This window comes from Gobio gobio (genome assembly GCF_949357685.1).
Source record: "Gobio gobio genome assembly, chromosome: 7".
Taxonomy (NCBI): Eukaryota; Metazoa; Chordata; class Actinopteri; order Cypriniformes; family Gobionidae; genus Gobio; species Gobio gobio.
This window is the reverse complement of record NC_137103.1, coordinates 30,350,262-30,373,057: the sequence shown is the minus strand read 5'-3', so window position 1 is coordinate 30,373,057 and position 22,796 is coordinate 30,350,262. Positions and strand designations below refer to the sequence as shown.

Below are 22,796 nucleotides of genomic sequence, written 5' to 3'. Positions count from 1 at the left end.
TTATTTGGCGTGGCGCCAGGGTGGGCCAAGCTTCTGATTGGGCCAGGGTGGGCATGTAATAAAAAAATACGTTAAAAAAAAACAAAAACCAACAGACCGTATCAATTATCCAAATTTATTTGCAAATTTAGAAAACATACAAATGATGTCACAGCTTCTGGTCTTCAGGCACAGATCATTCTGTCGCAACAGATTTTTGACCAAATATGGATTTTCAGGCCTTCCTCTCTGTTAAGTCAAGATAATGTAAGATAATAACAGATCTCATGAGCAGCTTCTTAAAACCAATAAAGTATAAACTTTTTTAAACATTTGAAAAGTCAAGTACATTCTGTTCATACATAAAAGTCAAACCTACAGCGAAAAGGGATTGAGAAAAATGCTTTGTTAGGAATGTAGACTGATTTATCCATCTTTGACTTATGCGGTTCACATCCATCCATTGAAAAACCCTTCCTTTCCTTCCAGCACCATATCCATATATTTAGAAAACAAGACTAAGAAGCATGACAAGACAGTTGAAACTCAATTTAGTCAAATCAACCTGGCCAATGTTTTAATAGTTTTCTTCATAAATATGCATCTCTCTTTAAGCTCTTCCACACATACGGACAAACATACAAGAAACAAATCAATGAGCAAGAATAAATCTAGGAAAACATAAAATGTTAGTATTCACATGCTAAACTGCCAAAATACTTTGATAGAAGATACTGTGTTTTCCCTATTTCCACTTTCAACATCTCAGTCTGACCCATAAAAGGCAAATGGCATGCCACTCCAACTCCATTCTGCTTTATAGTCTGTTATATATCTCCGAGGCCAGACATTCAAAATAAACAGGTTCTGGGGTACAAGAGACAAAAAAGAAATCCAAAAAAGAAGCAAAGAGGCTTGCTTTGCTTAGTGTAGGACAGTCAGTGCATTTAAAACATTCAAAAGAGTTCTGGTATCATTTTACACTCAGGTTGTACACATTAATATCAGTTATCACAATAGTTAACATGAACTAAAAATCAATGGTGCTTTATTCAAGTGCTGTAAAATGTTAATTTCTACATATAAATATTTAAATGCTACAAATGTTAATATTAGTTAATGTATTATAAACTAAGAAGTACAAAATAGCAAAAATATATATTTATGAATGAACATTGACCAAGATTAACAAATACTGTCAAAAAGTATTCCTTGTTAGTTCATGATACTTAATGCATGAACTAATGTTAACAAATACAACCTGACTGAAAAGGGTTACCAAAGTTCCTCTAGACATCAGTCTAGAGAATTGACATCATGATGAAAGAAATATTCAGTGTTCGGCTGCTTCTGAATGAAGCTGGTGTACTCATCTGACCCTCATCATCATTGGCTTGGTCCTCGGTGTTCTCAGAGAAGCACTATTGGGTGATTTCACCAAAGGACAGCAATGCTACGATTGTCAGACTTAAGCGGTTTTGTTGTCTCTCTCACACATCATGATGAGGTGGCAGGACTGGGCTGACATCACAGTGACTGAGGCTAGGACGGTCCTCCTAGGTGATCTTCAGAGTGCTACCATAGGTTTGCTGTACCACCACCTGCACATTGTCAAGGATGAAGTCAAAGGCCATGCTCCACACTGACTCTGAGGACTGCTGCATAAGTCTGAAATGAACAGTTGAAGTCATCAGAAAGGCCCAATCGATCTACAGAACTGTTCAAAAGTATGGGGTTGGTAAGATTTTGTAATGTTTTTGAAAGAAGTTTCTTATGCTCACTAAGGCTGTATTTATTTGATCAAAAATACAGTAAAATAGGAATACTAGGAAATAATATTACAATAATAATAATAATAGTATTAAAATTTAAAATAACTTCTATTTTAGTATATTTTAATATGTAATCTGTGATGGCAAAGCTGCATTTTTAGCATCATTACTCCAGTGTTCATTTTTACATGATCTTCCATTTTAATATGCTAGCTGATCTGGAGCTCAAGAAATATTTCTTATTATCATCAGTGTTGAAGAAATTTGTGCTGCTTAATCTTTTTGTGGAAACTGTGACATGTTTTCTTCCAGGATTCTAAGTTTACACTTCAAGTCAATGCACAGATCCGATCTTTTGACCATATCTGATTTTTATTAACTTTAAACACAAAACATTGGCATCCGATATCTGTGTTTACATTAATTCCAGCCCAAAGCGATTGTCAGTGATCACTTTATGCATATGATTGACCCTTTGGTTTAGAACAGCTGTGCTATTAAATTTTTTTTATATAATTCACGTCAGGTGGCCATGATTATTTGCCAGCATGGACAAGATAACAGCTATCATGGATGTTTTGTAGCGCAAAATCTGACCGAACGGATATAGACTGGAAAATAATGGTAATTTTCATTTGTTATTTTATCTATGGCTCGTTAGATCTAGAATTTTTAAGAGAAATAAAGAAGCACTGGAAGATACATTTTTAAAATGAATTAACGAGAGAGAGAGAGAGAGAGAGAGAGAGAGAGAGAGAGAGAGAGAGAGAGAGAGAGAGAGAGAAGCCTAATAGTGAAACTTGATGGTTTAATTACAGAAAAGTTATCACCTCATTGCAGAGAAATATAATGTAGCTTTCAGTAGTGAAGTGGTTTTTATTTACAAAACTCACAGGGCAGAGGTTGAAAACCAGCTCTTGAATGTTTCAGTGAGTGTGCGATTTTTTTCCTTTATAAAGTTCCCAACCTCAATAAAAAAAGCTGCGAGTGAGCATATAGAGGCACATCTGCTTTATAAAACAACACAAAAAGCTATCTTTGTGGGCAAATGTGTAGCCATCACCTTGTGGTGGCTTGGAATTCAAAGGGGAATCGGATATTCGTGTTTAGACGTAGGTCGGATGTCCAGATATCGGATATGTATCGGTTTCAAAAACACATTTTTGGAAGTGGCTCAGATCGGATGCAAAATCTCAGATCGGATCTCGCACGGATTTTTGCGTTTACACGTGTGCAACAAATTCCGATCGGTCAGATGTGAGTAAAAACATTTTTTTGTGCCAGTGTAAACGCAGCCTTAGATGAATAGAGAGTTCAAAAGAACAGCAATTTTTTTTATAAAATATGTCTTTACTGTCACTTTTGATCAATTTAATGCATCCTTGTTTAATAGAAATATAAAAATAAATCTTTCTAACCCCAAACTTGTGTACATTACTGCTTGTGAGATTTATGATCTATTTATTGCAGGAATCAGTGATGAAGAATTCAGAACAATACCTCTTCATGTACTTGATGACAAGGTCGAGTTTCTCCAGGTCTTTATCATCCACAAGTTCTGTGCAGTACCTCACCACCTGTAGAATGTCCTCTTCCATTGGTTCTGTGAAGATGCAGCACCACACAATTAAACCAGATGCACAACGCAAATATATACTAGCATTTAAGTTTTGCTGCTCTGCCGTACCTGAGATGGTAGTGACCCATTCACGAAGCAGAGTTCTGATGTCACTGAATTCATAAGCTCCGGCTAGGGTCGGGGCTGGGCGGGGATTTAATTTGGACAGCGTCTCTGGGACATTTGTGCTCGGAGAGGACGGGCACTGTACATTTTCAGTCAACCAATGAAAAACATCTCAGATAAATTATTTTTCCCCAAAAAAATTGTCACAGAAGCAAGGTGGCTGAAGCATTAATAAACTAAAGTATAAACAGAAAAAAGAAGAATATTGTAACTGGATTACATGCTTACTTTGAAGCCTTGTTGTTTGAGTGGCAGAGGAAGAATTTTGGAGGGGCTGGATTTGGCAGGGCTGTTGTTTCCAGGAAATTGTTTTTTTAGTGGACTTGGACCCTTTTTGGCAGGACTAGCATTTTTCTTTTTGTAGCGGCGCTTTAATTTCCCCACTGCAGGCTGCTTTAGTTGAGGAAATGGGTTTTTTAGTTCCACTACAGAAATGAGAGAGAATGGTTAGAGACACTGTATGGTGTGTTGCAGCGGTTGATTCTAAGGGAGACACGGATATCAAAACTCTGGCCGATATAATAAGCTGATAATTACGGTCTTGTTATGTTATAGCCAATAACTGGCAACTATTATACGTCTATAATATATTGTTAATAAAAAGTAAATTATAACACACTAAAACTGAATTTAAGACTCACATTCTAATGTACAGTATAAAAAGATGAAATCAGTTATAAAAAAGTTAGAATAAGAAAAAGATAAGTGCTCATATTGACATTTGGGGTGTTTATATTGTTGCGCATACCAACTTATTTTTACTCACCAGTGGTTGCTTGAGCTTGAGCGTTTCTCTTGTTTCTATAAGCAGAGCACAGCTCTTCCTGAAGCTCTCTGGGAAGTGCTGCAAACACATCTGGGTCAACCTGTTAAAAGTTCAGTTTTAGGATGTATAAAATACTAGTTTCTGATGGTAAATGTAACAATATCACCAGTAGTCTGCATGTTAACAGCATGTACCTGGGAGAAGTCAGGGAGCTCTAGTATAATGCCCGTTGTGCAAGGTTGACCTGGTTGGTTTGGGATCTGCAGTACAAGGGTGCCAAGCGATGGGGCTGGAGGTGGAGAGGAGGTTCGAGGTGGGGTGGAGAGATGAAATGAGGTGCTTGGCTGCTCCTCTCTCTGTCTCCAGGACTGCTCCACCTGTTTCCTTATGTCTACAGGTAAAGCTTCTAAAACAGACTGGTCCACCTGAAATGAGAAGGGGAATCCGGGGCTTACATTTGAAATGTCACCATTCAAAAGTTTGGGTTCAGCAAGATAAACATTTTTTTAAAGCTGCATTTATTTCAGTAATACTGTGAAATATTTTCTTTTGTAATACATTTTAATGTATTAATACGTTTTAATAAATAATCAATTTTCCCTTGAGCTTTTGATATATAAAAGTTAATCGTAATATAAGAATATCCTGTAAGTTTCAGAGAGGAAAACTTCCTTGTTAGTCAAAGAAAAGCTTTCATTGACAGCTGGCTCATCAAAAGATCAATCTGCGAATTTGCTTCCCTGTGACGTCAGAGAGCAGCGAAACAGCACCTTAACCGAAGAAGAACGCCTAATTCTGTAGACATGCGGACCGATTCGTGCATGACATGTAATATATATAACATAGGCCTACGTGGAGCTAAACCGAATCGAACTTTCAAAGCAATAAACATGCCGTTGAAGATTACAAACAATTGTGCAGTGCCTGGTTTATGGAAGAACACAGTCGCTGCATAAGCTTCCAACGGTTTCCAAAATTAGGAATACGGTTAAACTTGTATTTTTAATGAAGTTCCAGCTCACGTGTGTAAGACATTGCGCGTTTGTTTGCTTCATTTCACCGCGGATTCGTTTGTAAACAAGAGACTCGATTTGCAGACAAAATGAGATTAAAAAACGATGCTGTGCCTTCTATTGAATCCGACAGGAATGGTACAACACACTAATGCGAGTAAAACATATTTTTTATATGTGATATCTAATGATTATGTGTACGTGTCTAACTAAACATAATTAACGACAACTTACCACACGGTCACAGGCTGGAGTATCCTTTGTATTTGAGGTGTTGTTGGTTCATTGTACTGCAATGAACCAACGTCACCCGGGCTAATGCGTTTTCCAGTCGGGCTACCAAAATGTATCACCGGCTGCCCGATGGGCTATCTAAAATAGTGAAATAACATTCCTTTCTTGATGTGTGTTGTTCAATCTCTTGACTTGTTATTTGAAGAAAAAATACAATTGCGGAAGTTTTGAACATGCTGATTTGTCTGCAGTGAACTTTTGCTGATGCATGTACTTGGCTTGTGTGTGTGTGAGATGCACGGTTCGCGGTTATATCCATCGATTGGGCGGGCCAAGTAATATAAAATAACATTCCAATGAATTGCGGTTGGATGAGAGATAAATCATTGTGTTTGTTTGATAAAGACATTTTTGCTTGCTGTGGGCGAATCACTATGGTTGCCGTTTTTCCACACGTTTTCAAAACAATTCCCCACGTGTAGGGGGAGCTGAAACTCATTATTTATGGAGTGAATTTTGTGCCATAATTAAACAAACAAATCCAGCATTTTGCAAACAAACACGATCTGCTTTGCAAAGGAAAACCCGACTCGCAAACAAACAGAAAGCGATTTAAAGCGATAAATACAAATGATCCAACAAACTGCATGTAACCTTTGAACAAATACCAAATCTAGTCCATACAAATACCTGTCAATTACAATCTCTCAGCTTAATTTTCTCACAAATGCAGTTTGCACAGATTTTCTCACAAATGCAATTCGCACAGATTTTCTCACAAATGCAGTTTGTGCAGATGTTTTCAGAAGCCTTATTGTTTGTAAAATGACAAGCGATTTGTTAATATTTGGGCCTGCGGGCAATTTATTTTACAGTTTTTATGTTGAAATAAAACACAGAAAGTTTTTTTTAGATCTTAAAGTGCATTCAAGAATCTAACCTGAGAGGGAGATGGCACCTCAATGCTGATGTTTAGGCATGCCCTAACATGGTTGGGGGTGCGTGGATGGTGAAATTCTCCTTTACTCGTTCCAGGCATTGGATCTGAAATGGTGGAGGGTGGTGATGATGGAGGAGTAGTAACTCTCTCTTGACTGGAGGAGAAAGCTCTGGATGAGGAAGGGCTGGTTAAACCATCTAGAATACAAGCAACAAGGAATGTTTATTAAGAGTCAGAGACCAACATAAATCCTATACACATCATATCCTAAATCAGGGTTTTTCAAATCTGGCCCTGGAGGGCCTGCAGAGTTTGGCTTAAATCCTAATCAAACACACCTGAGAGAGTAAAACAAGATGCAGTTACAGCAAGGTGAGTTTGATCAGGGTTATATCTAAACTTTGAGGGACAGAGGATGGATTTAAAGAACCCTGTACTAATCAAACTGCTCTGACCTTGTGCTGGAGGGTCTTTCCTGGGGCTGTGGACAGGCTGTTTGGCCAGCAGCAGGTCTTTGATCGAGCGACCACGAGAGGGCCCTTGTCCTGATGGGTCTGCATGTGGTCCCTCCAACTGCTGCACCTGCAGCCCCACTCCCCTCATATCCTTCACATGCAACTTCATGGCATGGAATAGCTTAATGGCCTCTGTTGCAATCAGTTGACCATTGTCTGTGGGCTGAGCTAGTAAAACAGACCTGCAATGTGACAGTATTGAGAAACTCAAATGTATATCAAAACAGAGTTCAGTTATCAGTCAATATTACAGATTTAAATGAATTTAAATCAGTATCGGTTGATATTGGATATTTAATTGTGCATGCTAATCTTCCTTATATTTGCATTAAAAGTATCTTTTCCATTTATAATGCTCATTTAAAGTTAATTTCTTAAGCAAAAGAGAAAAAAATTGTGTACAATTTCATACTTTACATTACATATGTTGTGATGCCTAAATATACTTGCAGCATTTAAAATGACTGATTTTAGTTTAGTGGTTTTTTTTTATTCAGACAAAATTGCATGGAATTTTAATATACAACAGCATGAAAATAATTATCATCAGCATATTGGTATCAGCCAGAATTTTAAAGTCAGAATGAAATCGAAATTTTGCCTATTTTCTAAATGCGTTGTACTGTGATTGGATCCTCCATGCATATATTTTTTTTTCTGATCTCATAATTCTGTATCAAAACATCATAACTTGAATCTCCAATCATTTAGTCTTTGTCATTCTTTTTTTTTTTAACTCAAATTTACATCAAAATACAGAAGAAAATATTTGATGCTACTCCCGTTTCATCACAACTTTAAATGTCAGAGTATCACTGCCCATAAACAAATGTGGTTGTTATTTGAGAAGACTAGAAGTGACAAATTTATACTGGTGCACATCACCTGGCAAAGTTGTCACATATCCCATGACCACCATATTTGGCCGGCTCTATCGGAGCCCCTACTTTTCGCATCATGACCTTCAGTGTAACTCGGCGACCTCTAAGCCCCGCGCTCTCCAACCTCTTCTGCACCTCCATAGATAGATTAGTGAGAAAAGACTCCGCCTCTTCAACCTAGCAGAACATTAGCGTGTATGGGAAGCAAATGTGCGAGGTCAACATTTTGAGGACAATGATAGGTATAAGACAATTCACAATGATTGCTGTAACTTGTATACTTCAAAACCTGTGTGAATCGAATGTTGTAGTTCATCTCTGCAGACACAGACTTTCTCTCCTTCTCACTGCGCACTGGTCTGTCATCCAGTCCCCTGGAAAAACGAAAGAGCGTCTGTCCCGTCCGTGGCCCAAACTCCCTTTGCAGTCGAGACATAGACAGCTGCTGCAGCTCACCGCATGTACTCACTCCCAAGGAGGTCAGCTTGGAGTTCATTGAGCGACCCACACCTGCACACAAGCACGCAGAAGCACAGGTCCACATGCACACAAACACAGCAATAAATTCTACTGCAAAACTCTGTATTCAGATATAAATACACTGCCATTCAAAAGTTTGGGAATCCAGAAGAAAATGTATGCATTACAGTTTCAACAAAAATACATAGCTGCACAACTGTTTTCAACATCGATGATGATAATAAGAAATGTTTTTTGATCATCAAATCAGCATATTAAAATGATTTCTGATGGATCATGTGACACTGAAGACTGGTGTAATGCTGCTGAAAATGCAGCTTTACCATCACAAAAATAAATTACTTTTTAAAATGTATTAAATACAAAAAAAACAGTTACTTTAAATTGTAATAATATTTCATAATATTACAATATTTTTGATTAAAATAAATGCAGCCTCGGTGAGCATAAGAGACTTCTTTCAAAAATATTTTAAAAAATCTTACAAACACTAAAAAGTCGTTCTTTCAGAACCTTTGAACGAGTATATAGGATGCTCTGTTCTCACCAGGCAAACTGGAGACAGGTTGATCCCTGATAAAATCATCCACTTCCTCTGGCCTGAGGAAGTACTGTCCATTTGGTTTGGCCTTACGGGTCGCCATCCGAGCAAGAAGGATGTTGGAACCTGATGACAAGTATATGGGATGTTACAAAAGCTTTCAGAGATAAAACAGCACCAGCAACTACATGATGACGCATTATCATTAAACCCAAAAATTTGTATTCTGTCATCATATACTGACCCTCATGAGGTCCCAAACCTATATTACTTCTGTGGAGGGTGAATTTTAAAGAATATCAAGGCCACTCTTTTCAGTATGAAGTAAGTAAATGAGGACTGGAGCACTCAAGCTCCAAAAAATGTGTCAAGTTTACTGAAGCAATAGAATAGCTTTGTGTGAGTAACAAACCAAAGTAGTTATTCACTTAGAATCTTGACATTAGCTGTAGCTCTCTTTGGCATGTTCACAAGAGTGCATTAGAAAGCACAATGCTATTTTAGGGCTTTAGAAGACTTAGAATATAGATGAGTTTTATGATACTTTCCCATAAAATTTCCCATTCATTGTTATTGCATGTAAAAAGAGCAACCAGCACATTCTTCAAAATTTCTCCTTTTGTGCTCCATGGAAGAAAGAAAGTCATACATGTTTGGAACCTCATGAGGGTGAGTAAATAAATGACAGAATAATTTTTTTTTCATTCATAATGTCTCTTACCCATTCCAACTGAGGCAGAACAACCAGTCTTCTCCTTTACATCTTCACGAATGGCTCGTGCCAGATCATCAGGAGTTACCCCCAGCTCAACCAGAAGATCCGTTGCATCCACCAGGGCTTCGTCACAACTTAGTGCCTCAATGTTATGAGTGTAACTATAAAACAACCAATCGTAAAGCAAGAGAATTGTTGCATTTGTCTGCTGGGTTTAGGAACAACATAGCAATCCAAAGAATGTTGTAACAAACATTATATCTGTTACCTGGCCAGGGTCTCATACATAGTCAGTGCCACCTCTTTATACGCCTGGAAGTCATACGGGACAGACTGCAGATCAGGACAGAGCTGCTTAGCCCGGCCAAAGAACATACCGTTTCTCACACCAGCCTGCCTGTAAGAGAGGAAAACATCAGAGTAGCAGGTACCGCTAAAGATCATACTGTATTATAAGTTGGCACAAGTCTTGTGGCTTTTATTCAAAGTCTATTCACATCTATATCAGTGGTTCTCAAGCAGGGAACCTCAAGATGACTTAAATTATTTAGACATAAGCATTAAAATGAACTAAAACAACTAAAAATCAAGATAGTTCTTATTTTAATTCACACCTCAAATAACTTTTTTTCTTTTCTTTAAAGAACCAGGGTTCCCACGGTCTAAGAAAATCAGAATATAATAATGGGGACGCCTAGTTTATATGTGTGACTTCAATACCTGAAGAAGTCATATAAATTTATAAAATATTAAAATGCCATGGACTTTTAAATATATTGTAATTATTTGGAGGAACAAACCACTGCACGACACCTGCGTGAAGCACATTCAAGCTTCTTGGTTTACCATATGTTATGCGGTCTTTTGAAATTAATCACTCAAAAGTAAGTTATTTACTGTTTATTTATATCTGCCGTCAGACTCCCTGAGACGTTGTTGCCCAAATAAGATGCTATGGCTTGCTTGATTGACAGACTAGAATTCTAACGCCACAATCTTGCTTTCTAACCTTCTCCACTATTTTTTTTTTTTATTGTTGCAATTATTCTTCTTATTGTACATATAAAAATCAAGACGTTTTTGTAACAGTAGTCCCATATCCATAATTGTGACCACAAAGACTGTTAACAAAGTAATTGAAATATTGGAATTACTCCTTCGTAACAGATGCCCCCATTTTACATTTAAGCCCCTGCCCCGAGGAACTATCTGTACATCCCTGTATATTGGTTTGATTTTATAACTTTAAATGTACTTGAAATATGCACCTAGCACTAGGAAAATACCTGTATTGGACCAGGACTTTGGTTCACTCTGTATTGACTCGGATCAGATCGGGGGCACAAAAACTTGATCGGGACATCCCTAATCTATGTGCTAATTTACTCCTAAATTTTCAAAATGAATAGCAGATATACACATTTAAAATTTTGAATCTTTAAAAACCTTTAAAAGCCAAAATTATTGAGGACTCATATTGCAAAAGAAAGTAGCTTGGCAGGTTTCCAATGAATACCTGGCCTCATAACTGCAAGAGGCAATCTCTGCCATAGAGAGGGCAGCCAGGTCCAGATTCATTCCATTACTGGGACCTTCATCACACTCTGGAGATGGGGTCATCTCAAAATCATCATCTGTCTTCTCTAAAGCAGAAAGAACAATGGTCATCTAAATTCAAACTTCAAAATCTTTAATAAATTTATTCTGATTTCAAGCAATATTAAGCCTAGCTCTTTCTTCTAAAATCTGGGTTTACCTTTTCTGTACTGTTTCTGTTTCCTCTGGTAGTACTGAAACTCAAGCTGAGGATTTGCACCAGGTCGCTGTGCAACACGGCCTGGACCGCGGTTACTTGTCACCGCAACCGGTTTCCCTGGAGTACAGATTGACCATCAGTAAAGCTCAGTTTATCAGGTGCTATCAAAGTCAACAAGCTGCAATAAGAAACTTCAGCACTTCCCTCTAATTGACTGAAACGTACCTATGAGATCTGGTCGGTGTCTGATCCCAACGGATACAAAAAAGCAGTCCATATCCACATGAAGAATACAGGACTGACGCACCTGAGGAGCAGCCATTAAGGAACCTGGAGCAAAGAGAAATACAGATTTTTTTTTTAATCTGCATCACAAATAGACACATGCTACTCAACAACATAAAAAATACACAAACATAAACCACAAAGACAAGCTACCTGAACTGCAATTAGCTTTGAGCTTCTTTAGTTTCTCTTTTCCAGAGAAAACAGCTCCTCCTGCTGCTCGCCACCTGCTCTGCAGGGCGTTCACATACTCGGAGAACTCATTCCGCCACGTAGAAATATGATGCAGCCTTGAGTGAGAAAAGAACTCGGATATTATTCCAGCCTCTGCTCCCTGCGCAGTTGATTTTCCTGACTGGTTACTAGAGTTTGCAAGGATGGAGGAGTTAGGGGTCATGTGATAACTCCCATTTAGTCGAACTCTTGTCTGATTTTGAAGATTACCCTTCTGAGGGGCAGCTGAAGTCCCTGGATTAGACGTTGAGTCTGTATGGAGGTCCTTTTGCATATTGTAAGGATCAGGCTTCTTTACAGGGCTGGCTGTGGATATTAAGGACATCTGATGGGAATTTGCTTTTGATCCAGCAGAAGAGCAGCTGGGCTCCTCCCCGTCCCTGCATCCAGCCTGTGGGAGGTGGGACTGAAGGAACCCTGTGTCAACAACATGAGGGCGATGTTCTGCAAAAGAAACTGATTCCTGAGGCTTTAAGGCACCATTCACAGGGTGTACATAACCGTTAGTTAACAAAGTGTCTTGTGAGCCTCTTGGCAAAAGGGCACAGGCGTTGTAATCCTCATCTCCATCGTGAATCCCATTAACTCTAGGCCTCTCTGCATCCTCCTCAGAAATGATGTTATAGGAGCCATTTCTGCCAGACAAAAGGAGAGATTACAATATTAAATAATCCAAATGCGTTTCTTTTCATGAGGGGTGTAAAAACATTGCCCAAGGTCGTGGAGCAGTTTTAACACAATAAACTGATAACAAATAAATGGCCGAATGTAACTAAGTAAAAGTTCAGTTTTTTCACAAGAAATTTACTTGAGTAAGAGTAAAAGTACCCATCTTTAAATCTACTCTAAAAGTACAAGTTACCCAAAACATTTACTCAAGTAAATGTAATGAAGTAAATGTAATTCGTTACTACCCACCTCTGCCTAAAGGTTATATTTAACATTGTTACTAGATTTCAGTATTTATACACCTAAAGACTTTAAATGAGTGCTACATGACAAAGGTAATCTAAATGTAAAAAACTGGGTGAATGTAGACATGTAATTAAATATCCAAAATATATATCCAAACACAAACAATATAAATAATTAATATAATAATTTGTTGTGTTGTATGCTATGTCTTGGAATTTGTTTCTCTTTTAACAAAATGCAGCATTTCACACACGTGTACCAGTGGATCCCTGCTATAAAGCATACTCACAGTCTGCCGTCTAACTGGTGATTGGTTCGATCAGTGAAATTAGCCGTGTGGTTAGCATGAGTGGATTTGAGAACTTCTTTAGAGAGGGTTTGAGTGTGGCTGGGCTTGATACTCTCTGACTTGGGGTGGCTTTGACTGGGTTTGGGTGGTCCATGGCTGAATGACAGATCCTGCCCTCCTTTTGCACAAACACTGGCAAAGCGCAAGCCTTTCTGCTTCGTATAGAGTTGATACTGGATGTATGAAAGTTGGCGACCTGCCTTTATACTACAAAAAATACAAAAATATTAGTATTTCCTATAATACCTTCTATATCCTGCAAAGTGCACAAAGGACACACACACCTGTCTGTGATCCACTCTGGCCGCACTACTTTCTCTCCTCTGAGTTCTTGTATTTTGCTGTTGGGCAGATTGGTGGCAATGATATGTGTGGTTTTGGAGCGAGTGTAATAGAGATGGAACTGCCCGCCATGCAGCATCATCAGCCTGCGCAGCTCATCCGCACAGGGAACTGCACACAAAAAACACACAATACAAGATTCTCAAAACAGCAGAGCAGTGGTACAGCGCTCATCCTTCTGACACGTTCAGCAATGGCGCTCAATTGGGAAACACAAGTTTGAGTCCAGCCTGTAACGTTTCCCAGAAGCTTACTTCATCATTCCAGAAATGTTTGCATATTCTTCTATATAAATAAATCTAATCTAATCTAATATAATTAATATAATATAATAATGATATATAATTATATAATTCCGTTTTGAGTGGGTTGTAGAGCGTGTAATCAAAGAAAGAACAACAACAACAAAATGTAATTCGAAATGTTTTTCTGGTGTGAGAGTTATTAAAGGGGTGATGAATCGAGAAATCAACTTTCCCTTGAGCCTTTGATATATAAAAGTTAATCGTGATATAAGAATATCCAGTAAGTTTCGGACCCTTGACGTCATCGTAGGCTGAAACGCTTCCTCAACAGATAAATATGTACGCCTGCTTGTGGAGCTAAACGGATCGCTTCCTTCAGATCCCAATATTAGGAATGAGTGGTTGAACTTTATTTTTAATGAAGTTCCAGCTCACGTGCGTAAGACATTGCGCATTTGTTTGCTTCATTTCACCGCGGAATTGTTTGTAAACAAGATAGAGGTCGAGACTGGATTTGCAGACATATTGAGATTAAAACACAATGCTGTGACTTCTATATTGGATCTGACAGGAATGGTGCAACACACTTATGTGAGTAAAACATGTTTTTTTTGGTATTAAAAAGTAATATTCGTTAGTATTCCTTTGTTACAGATCGTTTTGATTGTTTCTAACTGAACATACCTTAGCACGGTGTCAAAGGCTGAAGAATCCTTTATTTGTGGTATTGTTGGTTCATTGCGATTCGGGAACAGAATCGGACATGTATGGGCCAGTGCTCGCAAAGCCCAACATCCCGGGGCTATGCGTTTTTCAGACGGGCTACCAAAACGTAAGCCCGGCTATCTTAAAAAAGTGAAATAATATTCCGTTCTTGATGTGCATTGTTCACTCACTTGACTTGGTATTTAAAGGGCGCGCGTGTGTGTGTGTATGGTTCACGGTTATATTCACAGATCGGGTGGGCCAAGTAATAAAAAAATAACATTCCAATCAATCGCGGGTCGACATGTTGCGAGCCCTGTGAGCGAATCATTCCGGTTGCCGTTTCCCCACACGCAAGCTCATTAAATATGCAAATCTTATCCAATCCTAGCCGTGGGCGCCCATAAAAACCGAGTGTTCCAGGAGAGAGGCTCAAAACCAGGGTAGAAAATAGCCAATTACTTATTCATTATGATGTTTTTGAATGTAAAAACCACACTAACGTCATAAGTTGACCTCAGACAACAGAGTATACATTTTTTTTAAAAGCCAGTTCATGACCCCTTTAAAAGGCATGCATGAAAGCTGTTGAGTCTTCTGTCAGACACAGTTTAAAGGGTTAGTTCACCCAAAAATGAAAATTCTGTCATTAATTACTCACCCTCATGTCGTTTGACACCCGTAAGACCTCCGTTCATATTCGGAACACAAATGAAGATATTTTTGTTGAAAGCTGATGGCTTAGAAAGGCTTCAGATAGGCCTCCATTGGCATTCAGTACATTAATACTCCCAAGACCCAGAAAAGGCACTTAAAACGTCGTTACAAAGTCCATCTCACCACAGTGACTCTACAATAATTTTACGATGCGACGATAATAGTTTTTGTGCGTAAAAAAAAATCTAAATAACACCTTTATCCAACTTGTTCTTGTCTTCCGCGTGTGCCTCCACGACGCATGCCTGAGAATATGATGCAGATCCGGCGTTCGGACACATGACCCAGAAGCGATTTGTTTACAAGCAGAGGAAGACGAGCGTATCTAAGCTGTTGAATCCAACATTGATCGTGCTTTAGGTCTCGGCGTAGTTCTCAAAATGGGGTTAAAGTGTGCATTTCATGGATTCCCGAACCCCGGCGCTACGTCATATTCTCGCACATGCGTCGCGGAGGCACACACGGAAGACAAGAACAAGTTGGATAAAGGTGTTATTTTGATTTTTTTTTCGCACAAAAACTATTGTCGTCGCATCGTAAAATTATTGTAGAGTCACTGTGGTGAGATGGACTTTGTAACGACGTTTTAAGTGCCTTTTATGGGTCTTGGGAGTGTAAATGTACTGAATGCCAATGGAGGCCTATCTGAAGCCTTTCTCAGCCATCAGCTTTCAACAAAAATATCTTCATTTGTGTTCCGAAGATGAACGGAGGTCTTACGGGTGTCAAACGACATGAGGGTGAGTAATTAAATGACAGAATTTTCATTTTTGGGTGAACTAACCCTTTAAGTAAAGAGTGCCTGAGAAAAACGTGCTGACCTGATTCAGTATCTGCATGTCAGTATCATTATTCTAATGTTATTTTCACACCTAGCTATGAAATAAAAAGTCTCACCTCATTAAAACAAACTGTCCTGTCCAGTCAGACTTTAATACTATGCTTGTGGCGCACTGTATAAAGAGCAATGAAATTACGACCATGCAAAATCGTAGTTACATTGTCAGTGAGTATTCCATGATATTACCAAAAAGTACCAATAAATTAGGTAACTGGTACATTGTGTCTAAGCCGGGAAGCATGCAGGTGTGATGTTCATTCTAGTCATCTGGATTAGTGTACATGTTTTATTAACAGTTCATGTTAATATGGTGCATTTACCATAGTAACTGTAGTTTCCAAAATTCCACTTTATTTTATGTTTTTAAATGGCTGTGATGGCTCACTAACTAACTTTATTGTATTAACAAAAACTAGTTTGGGACTGCTATTTAATAGCCTAACTTATGTTATTAATCGGTGTTAATGACATTCTTACAATTGATGTGTATGTTAAGTACTTGTGTGTGTCAACATTAGTGTGAAATAAATTTGCTTGGTTTATATTAGCAAATTTACAATATACCATTTTTTTTTTTTTTTTTGGTCAGATGTGGGTCATGGCTCAATGACTATGGGAAAATGTGGGTCCCAAGGCCAAACCAGTTGAAAACCACTGCTTTGTACAATACATATTGTTTCAAAGCAGCTTTACAGTGATAAACAGGAAAATAATGATTAACGATGCAAACAGAATTCAATTCTGTGGTAAAGCAGCTCTAATTACTAAAAATACTGTATAAATAAAATACTGTTGTTAATTATTAGTATTAATAATAATGATTATAAAAGTATTTAATCAAAATAATTGTTATTAATAATAATAAAGTTTGTTTTGATTTTGACATTTGTTATCACAGCACATGTGGGAGAAGTCTGACCTGTATATCCATTGACGTAGATGGCCACACCGCTGAAGATACAGGAGGACGTTCCATCTTTCTGCTTCTCCTTCTGAAACTGCTCCTCAAGCTTAGAGATTTTTGCAGCCATGTAACCGCCCTAAGTAAGAATTCAACAAACACAAGAGTAATCTTAATTAGATTTTTTTTTTAAAAATCCCATTCACAAAATCAAGTAATAAAGCAAAGCAGAGAGCACTGACTGACCACACACACACACATTTAAACAGTAAAAAAACATTTCTAACCCCTGGAAAAATTAACAGACTGCAATATAGGCACACACACAAAGAAAAACGTGCAGCGTCTGGCTGACAAGCGTTTGATTACGCCTCAGACATTCAATGAGACTGGAGGTGCAAGTCTGCCCTGCTGGCACGGCGACTCTCTGTCTCCATGGCAACGGATGGAACGCTGGGATTCAGGAGTTGAGCCTGAACCAATAAACAGACTCACACACGTAGAAAAATACTCCACAATACTCACCCGCTCCACCTGTACTGACAGGAAATTCCCCTGAACCTAATTAATATAACCTGAGATATGAAAACTCACAAGGCACAAGGCAACGACTGTTCTGTATTTAATTTAACTTAAAATAATTGTCATATTGTACATGCAATGGCAAGATTCGCTTTCACAAGCAAACATGGGATTCGTGTCGGCTATTAAAGCTGCAAATCGCTAAATCGCTAACAAACAAAAAAAATCAACAAATTGCACCCTATTGGTTCTCAAATTTGGAGGCACATGATTGCCTTATTATTGGAACATATTGTGATTGTAATAGTGAAGACAGAAGCTCTTGGAGTTGTTTATCCTAGTGCGGTTCTGCTAATGCCCGAGGAACATCAGGAAGCTGAAGCCTATCAAATCTCAGACTGTGGCGGCAGAGCAGAGGTGCTGGTCACCAGTGAGGAAAATTGAGATTACTCTCTGTTGTAATACAAATGAAAACCTGTCTAGACTCCAGCAGTAACACATACACACACACCAGCGCTCACATGAGGTGGAACGTTCTCCTGGTAGAAAGGCAGTCGATGGTTGTGGAAATCAAAGAAAAAGTTAAAATAACAGTAAAAATAATACTTTAAAGGGGCATCCAGGAAAAGCAACACAGTATGTGAGAGGACAACTCAACTGAAAAAACCCTGCTTGCCTTCTTGATATCAATATTAAACACATTTAATAACAAAGAACAACTCTCACCATTCCTCCCCACCCATCATCTTCACTGGCTTTCTTTCTCCATCCATCTCGACTCATACTGAGAGACCTGAAACACAAACAATTCAACAGAACAAGTCAAGTCAAAAAATAAAAGTGTGAGCAATGGAAAATAAACATAAAAATGAGGACACAAATATGCACATCTGTTCTCTTCATCACACTTGCATGCGTTTACAGACTCAAATAAAGAGAACGAGTTACTGTAATTAAAAATGTGCTACCTCTTTAATTAGCAGGCAGATGAGTGATTTTTTTAATAAAGAAAATTACACACACGCCAATACACACTGTAAAGCAGCTTTACAAAAAAATCATTATCTTATATATTCATGCTTTAAAGTCACATTTAGAAAATTAGAGCTGGGCAATAACAGTTTACATTTGGCGACAATATAAACCAAGTCCAAGTTAAGCATATTTCTCTAAATTCCACCTTTTTATCTAACATCAAATTAAAATAATTGTAAGCATTCAACAGGCATTTTTATCCAAAGTGACTGACATTGTTTTCACTAAATTTTTCAACTAAACATCGAAATAAATTAATAAACTAAATTAACCATATAAACTAAATTACTGATCTAATTATTGATCTAAAGCCCACACTGTCACTGTGTGATAATTGAAATGAACTGATGACATCAGCGTTTTCTCCAGAATGGCTATACAGCTGAATAAAATTATGCTGCATTATTTTGGGGTTGGATGAGATCCGCCCTGAGTACCTCAAGTCTCTGGATGTTGTGGGGCTGTCTTGGCTGACACGCCTCTGCAACATCGCATGGCGGTCGGGAACAGTACCTCTGGACTGGCAGACCGGGGTGGTGGTCCCTCTTTTCAAGAAGGGGGACCGGAGAGTGTGTTCCAACTACAGGGGGATCACACTTCTCAGCCTCCCCGGGAAAGTCTATACCAGGGTACTGGAGAGGAGAATTCGGCCGATAGTGGAACCTCGGATTCAGGAGGAACAGTGTGGTTTTCGTCCCGGTCGTGGAACACTGGACCAGCTCTATACCCTTTCCAGGGTGGTGGGGGGGTTCATGGGAGTTTGCCCAACCAGTCCACATGTGTTTTGTGGATTTGGAGAAGGCATTCGACTGTGTTCCCCGTGGCGTCCTGTGGAGGGTGCTCTGGGAGTATGGGGTCGGCGGCCCCCTGCTTAGGGCTGTTCAGTCCCTGTACAACCAGAGCAGGAGCTTGGTCCGCATTGCCGGCAGTAAGTCAGACTTGTTCCCGGTGCATGTTGGACTCCGGCAGGGCTGCCCTTTGTCACCGGTTCTGTTCATAATTTTTATGGACAGAATTTCTAGGCGCAGCCAAGGGCCGGAGAGTGTCCGGTTTGGGGACCACACGATTTCGTCACTGCTTTTTGCGGATGATGTTGTCGTGTTGGCTTCCTCGAGCCAGGACCTTCAGCGTGCACTGGGACGGTTTGCGGCCGAGTGTGAAGCGGCTGGGATGAGAATCAGCACCTCCAAGTCCGAGGCCATGGTTCTCAGTCGGAAAAGGGTGGCTTGCCCGCTTCAGGTGGGTGGAGAGTTCCTGCCTCAAGTGGAGGAGATCAGGTATCTTGGGGTCTTGTTCACGAGTGAGGGAAGGATGGAACGGGAAATTGACAGACGGATCGGTGCAGCTTCTGCAGTAATGCGGTCGATGTACCGGTCTGTCGTGGTAAAGAAGGAGCTGAGCTGCAAGGCAAAGCTCTCGATTTACCAGTCAATCTACGTTCCTACTCTCACCTATGGTCATGAGCTTTGGGTCATGACCGAAAGGACAAGATCCCGGATACAGGCGGCCGAAATTAGCTTTCTCCGTAGGGTGGCTGGGCGCTCCCTTAGAGATAGGGTGAGGAGCTCGGTCACTCGGGAGGAACTCGGAGTAGAGCCGCTGCTCCTCCACATCGAGAGGAGCCAGCTGAGGTGGCTCGGGTATCTATTTCGGATGCCTCCTGGACGCCTTCCCAGGGAGGTGTTCCAGGCACGTCCCACCGGGAGGAGGCCCCGGGGAAGACCTAGGACACGCTGGAGGGACTATGTCTCCCAGCTGGCCTGGGAACGCCTCGGGGTTCCCCCGGAAGAGCTGGAGGAAGTGGCTAGGGAGAGGGAAGTCTGGGCGTCTCTGCTTAGACTGTTGCCCCCGCGACCCGGCCCCGGATAAGCGGAAGATGATGGATGGATGGGATGGATGGATGCATTATTTTCCTGTTTAACACTGTAAAGCTGCTTTGAAACAATCTACATTGTTAAAAGCGCTATATAAATAAAGTTGACTTGACTTGACATTGCATTCAAGTTTGAATCCACTGTATGTAATGCATTGCATTGAATTCAAGTAAATTCTTATATTTTGTAGATGCATATATCTGAACTTTGAAAAACAGTGAGGTCAAAGGTGAACAGAAAACACATGATCCGCATTTTTCTCCAAGTACTGAACACCTTCCCAGAGCAGATGTCATCTGTGCCAGTCATTTACTTCTATTCTTGACAAATTAATATACATGACCACCAATTCACTGTCTCCTTGTCTGATCATTTTTGATACAATCTTTTTCATTAAATATGGTAGTCATAAGAGTAACAGAATGAAAAACATATTCAGTAAGATGAATGGGAATGCTAACAAAGTTTGTAAGTGTTATTTACAGCCACACGCTAGATTACTTGTCTTTATTTTGCATATTTAATAGTTGTGATGTCAAGTGACACATGATCAATTTTAACCCACTACTAGGTGATTCTGCAATTAAATTAACTATGGCAGTTTAGACAATGAGACCAAAAACATTTACTTAACATTGGATTAATTTACTGTTATTTACACAAGAAATATAATGCAACCGATACCTACATTAGGCCATGCAATGCACTTCTGCAGAAGGCAGTTGATTATGTTCTATAAGCCAAAACATTTACCACCAGTTAATGCCAAACATAAAATGATTACTTTTACAGCTGAAAAACACATTAGGTGGTTTGCTGGTCGTATCTGGTTTCACAACCTTACCAACATTGCATTGTGTTCAGTTGGTTTGACTAGCTGAAAAGCTAAAACCAAACTAGTTTAGTCGTTTAGTTTTTTTCACCAGGGATGTGTATTGAAGGGTTACAAAGAGTTGACAAATGGAAAGATTCACGTTTAGTGAACTTGTCAACAAGCAACAATATGTATTATATGATATTTTATCACAAATAAAACCAGACAGCTTGCTAACACGAATTATTCTTCATACCGGGTTGATTTTACCTTTAGTTTAACACATCAGCCATCACATGGGACATGCCTGGCCATGTGAATGGCCACTGAACTGTCTCGGCTGGAAGAAAAAAACTTTGCAGCAAAATTGGGAAACAGAAACGCGATACAGACGATAAGTTGGTGGGGCTGCTGATAGAGACAGTGATCTGACACGCAGGAGACTAAAAAGGCAAGTGACATTTCGTGCATAATAAACTGGATTCCCATCAGCGTTTTGAATAATGTGGCAGAAGTGCAACAGAGCAACACACATCAGATCGATTAGTTCAATACAGAACACAACTGTAGCGTCACTCTGTGTGTGTGATGTGAGGTTTCTTTTAAAACGAAACCTCTAAAAACTGAAATGGTTGCTCACCAATTATCCCCCTTCTTTACAGATGTATTTTGTTCAAACCAAAGCGCCTTTGTTTCCGCTCTTGGGTTGCGTCCACCCCCTTTGCGTCAATATTGCAAGATTACTAACAGAGACTTTGTGCATGCTGGGCTCTGTCCATATCAACATACTCCCGTGACTGCACGATTCACCCCTTTTACCATTCACTCGTATATATTGCTAGCCGCTTGTTCTGCCAGATTTTCTGCTTGTTTTCGCTTAAGACCCTCCTCCTCCTCCTCCTCCTCCTCCTCTCAGACGGGGTCGCACAGTGACAGCGTTAGCACTGTCTGCATCTCACAGCACCCTCAAGCGGTCCGTTTGTCACCCTACACTTGACGCAGAGTTTAGCGTTTGAATTTTAATCACGTTCTGATGACGTTTCTCCAAAATGTTCCAATGGCAAAGCTTGGCTCATGTATATGAATTAGTTCATGACGTTGTCGTCGGCAGTTGTCCAATGGCGAAGGCCTGGCTCATGAATATGAAGAACAGAGCTCTTTTATGATTCACGAATTCATGAATTCTTTCAAGAAGGATGTGAGAAGGTAGTCGTTTTTACACCCCAGAGGCCAACCATAATGTAGTGAGAATATGCTTTTTCGTTGCTGCTAGTCTGAAAACCGTCTGACTCTGCCACATACTCGGACCCCGCAGGTAACCCGTGGTGCTCAGACTAGAGAAGCTGCCTCATGCAACATCTATAGTGGAATTTATGGCTAAGTTATATATTAGGCTACAATAGAGGTTACATCATGTTTTTCTGCGCATTATTAATTAACTGCGTACACTTTTTGTCCAATAAACAGGTAGTTGACAGAATCAAGCATAGTAGTAGGCCTAGTATAGTTATTTCTGTCATATGATACAAATTGTTAGAGTATGGCTTTTGTGAATTGACCGATTGTTTATGATGCACACTGTTAGGTAAACAATTAGCCTACATGGATCCCAATTCCGCCTTTTAAGAAAAAAAAAAAATCTTGCTTTGGGAAATAATATTCATGACATAAAAGTATTTTT

The 22,796-nt window shown here is 39.5% G+C and overlaps 1 protein-coding gene across 2 annotated transcripts; it reads right to left on the bottom strand.

The window, feature by feature from the left end:
* Positions 1-94: 94 nt before the first annotated feature.
* On the bottom strand, positions 95-22,019 carry rev1 (REV1 DNA directed polymerase). Of its 2 annotated transcripts, none has more exons than XM_079821966.1 (22): positions 21,756-22,019; positions 18,119-18,185; positions 16,889-17,009; positions 13,404-13,572; positions 13,060-13,326; positions 11,775-12,490; positions 11,562-11,666; positions 11,337-11,453; positions 11,097-11,223; positions 9,849-9,977; positions 9,587-9,741; positions 8,872-8,991; positions 8,134-8,354; positions 7,849-8,021; positions 6,904-7,145; positions 6,449-6,645; positions 4,456-4,686; positions 4,262-4,361; positions 3,724-3,920; positions 3,439-3,574; positions 3,252-3,354; positions 95-1,647 (listed from the first exon to the last, which is right to left on the bottom strand). In XM_079821966.1, the coding sequence occupies exons 2-22, from the start codon at positions 18,173-18,175 to the stop codon at positions 1,536-1,538; spliced, it is 3,795 nt and encodes a 1,264-aa protein (XP_079678092.1). In that variant the 5' UTR covers positions 18,176-18,185; positions 21,756-22,019; the 3' UTR covers positions 95-1,535. The 2 variants fall into 2 exon arrangements, with proteins under 2 accessions (XP_079678092.1, XP_079678093.1); XM_079821967.1 differs by having other exon boundaries at positions 103-1,580.
* Between the last annotated feature and the right edge of the window lie 777 nt (positions 22,020-22,796).

What these genes read in the sequence shown, in the direction of transcription:
- rev1 (XM_079821966.1), bottom strand. Translation starts at nt 18,175, where the DNA reads ATGAGTCGAGATGGATGGAGAAAGAAAGCCAGTGAAGATGATGGGTGG. An exon ending in CAAAGCTAATTGCAGTTCAG is followed by an intron (nt 11,667 to 11,774) that starts GTAGCTTGTCTT and finishes TCTTTGCTCCAG; the next exon opens with GTTCCTTAATGGCTGCTCCT. An exon ending in GTCATCAAGTACATGAAGAG is followed by an intron (nt 1,648 to 3,251) that starts GTATTGTTCTGA and finishes TGTTCATTTCAG; the next exon opens with ACTTATGCAGCAGTCCTCAG.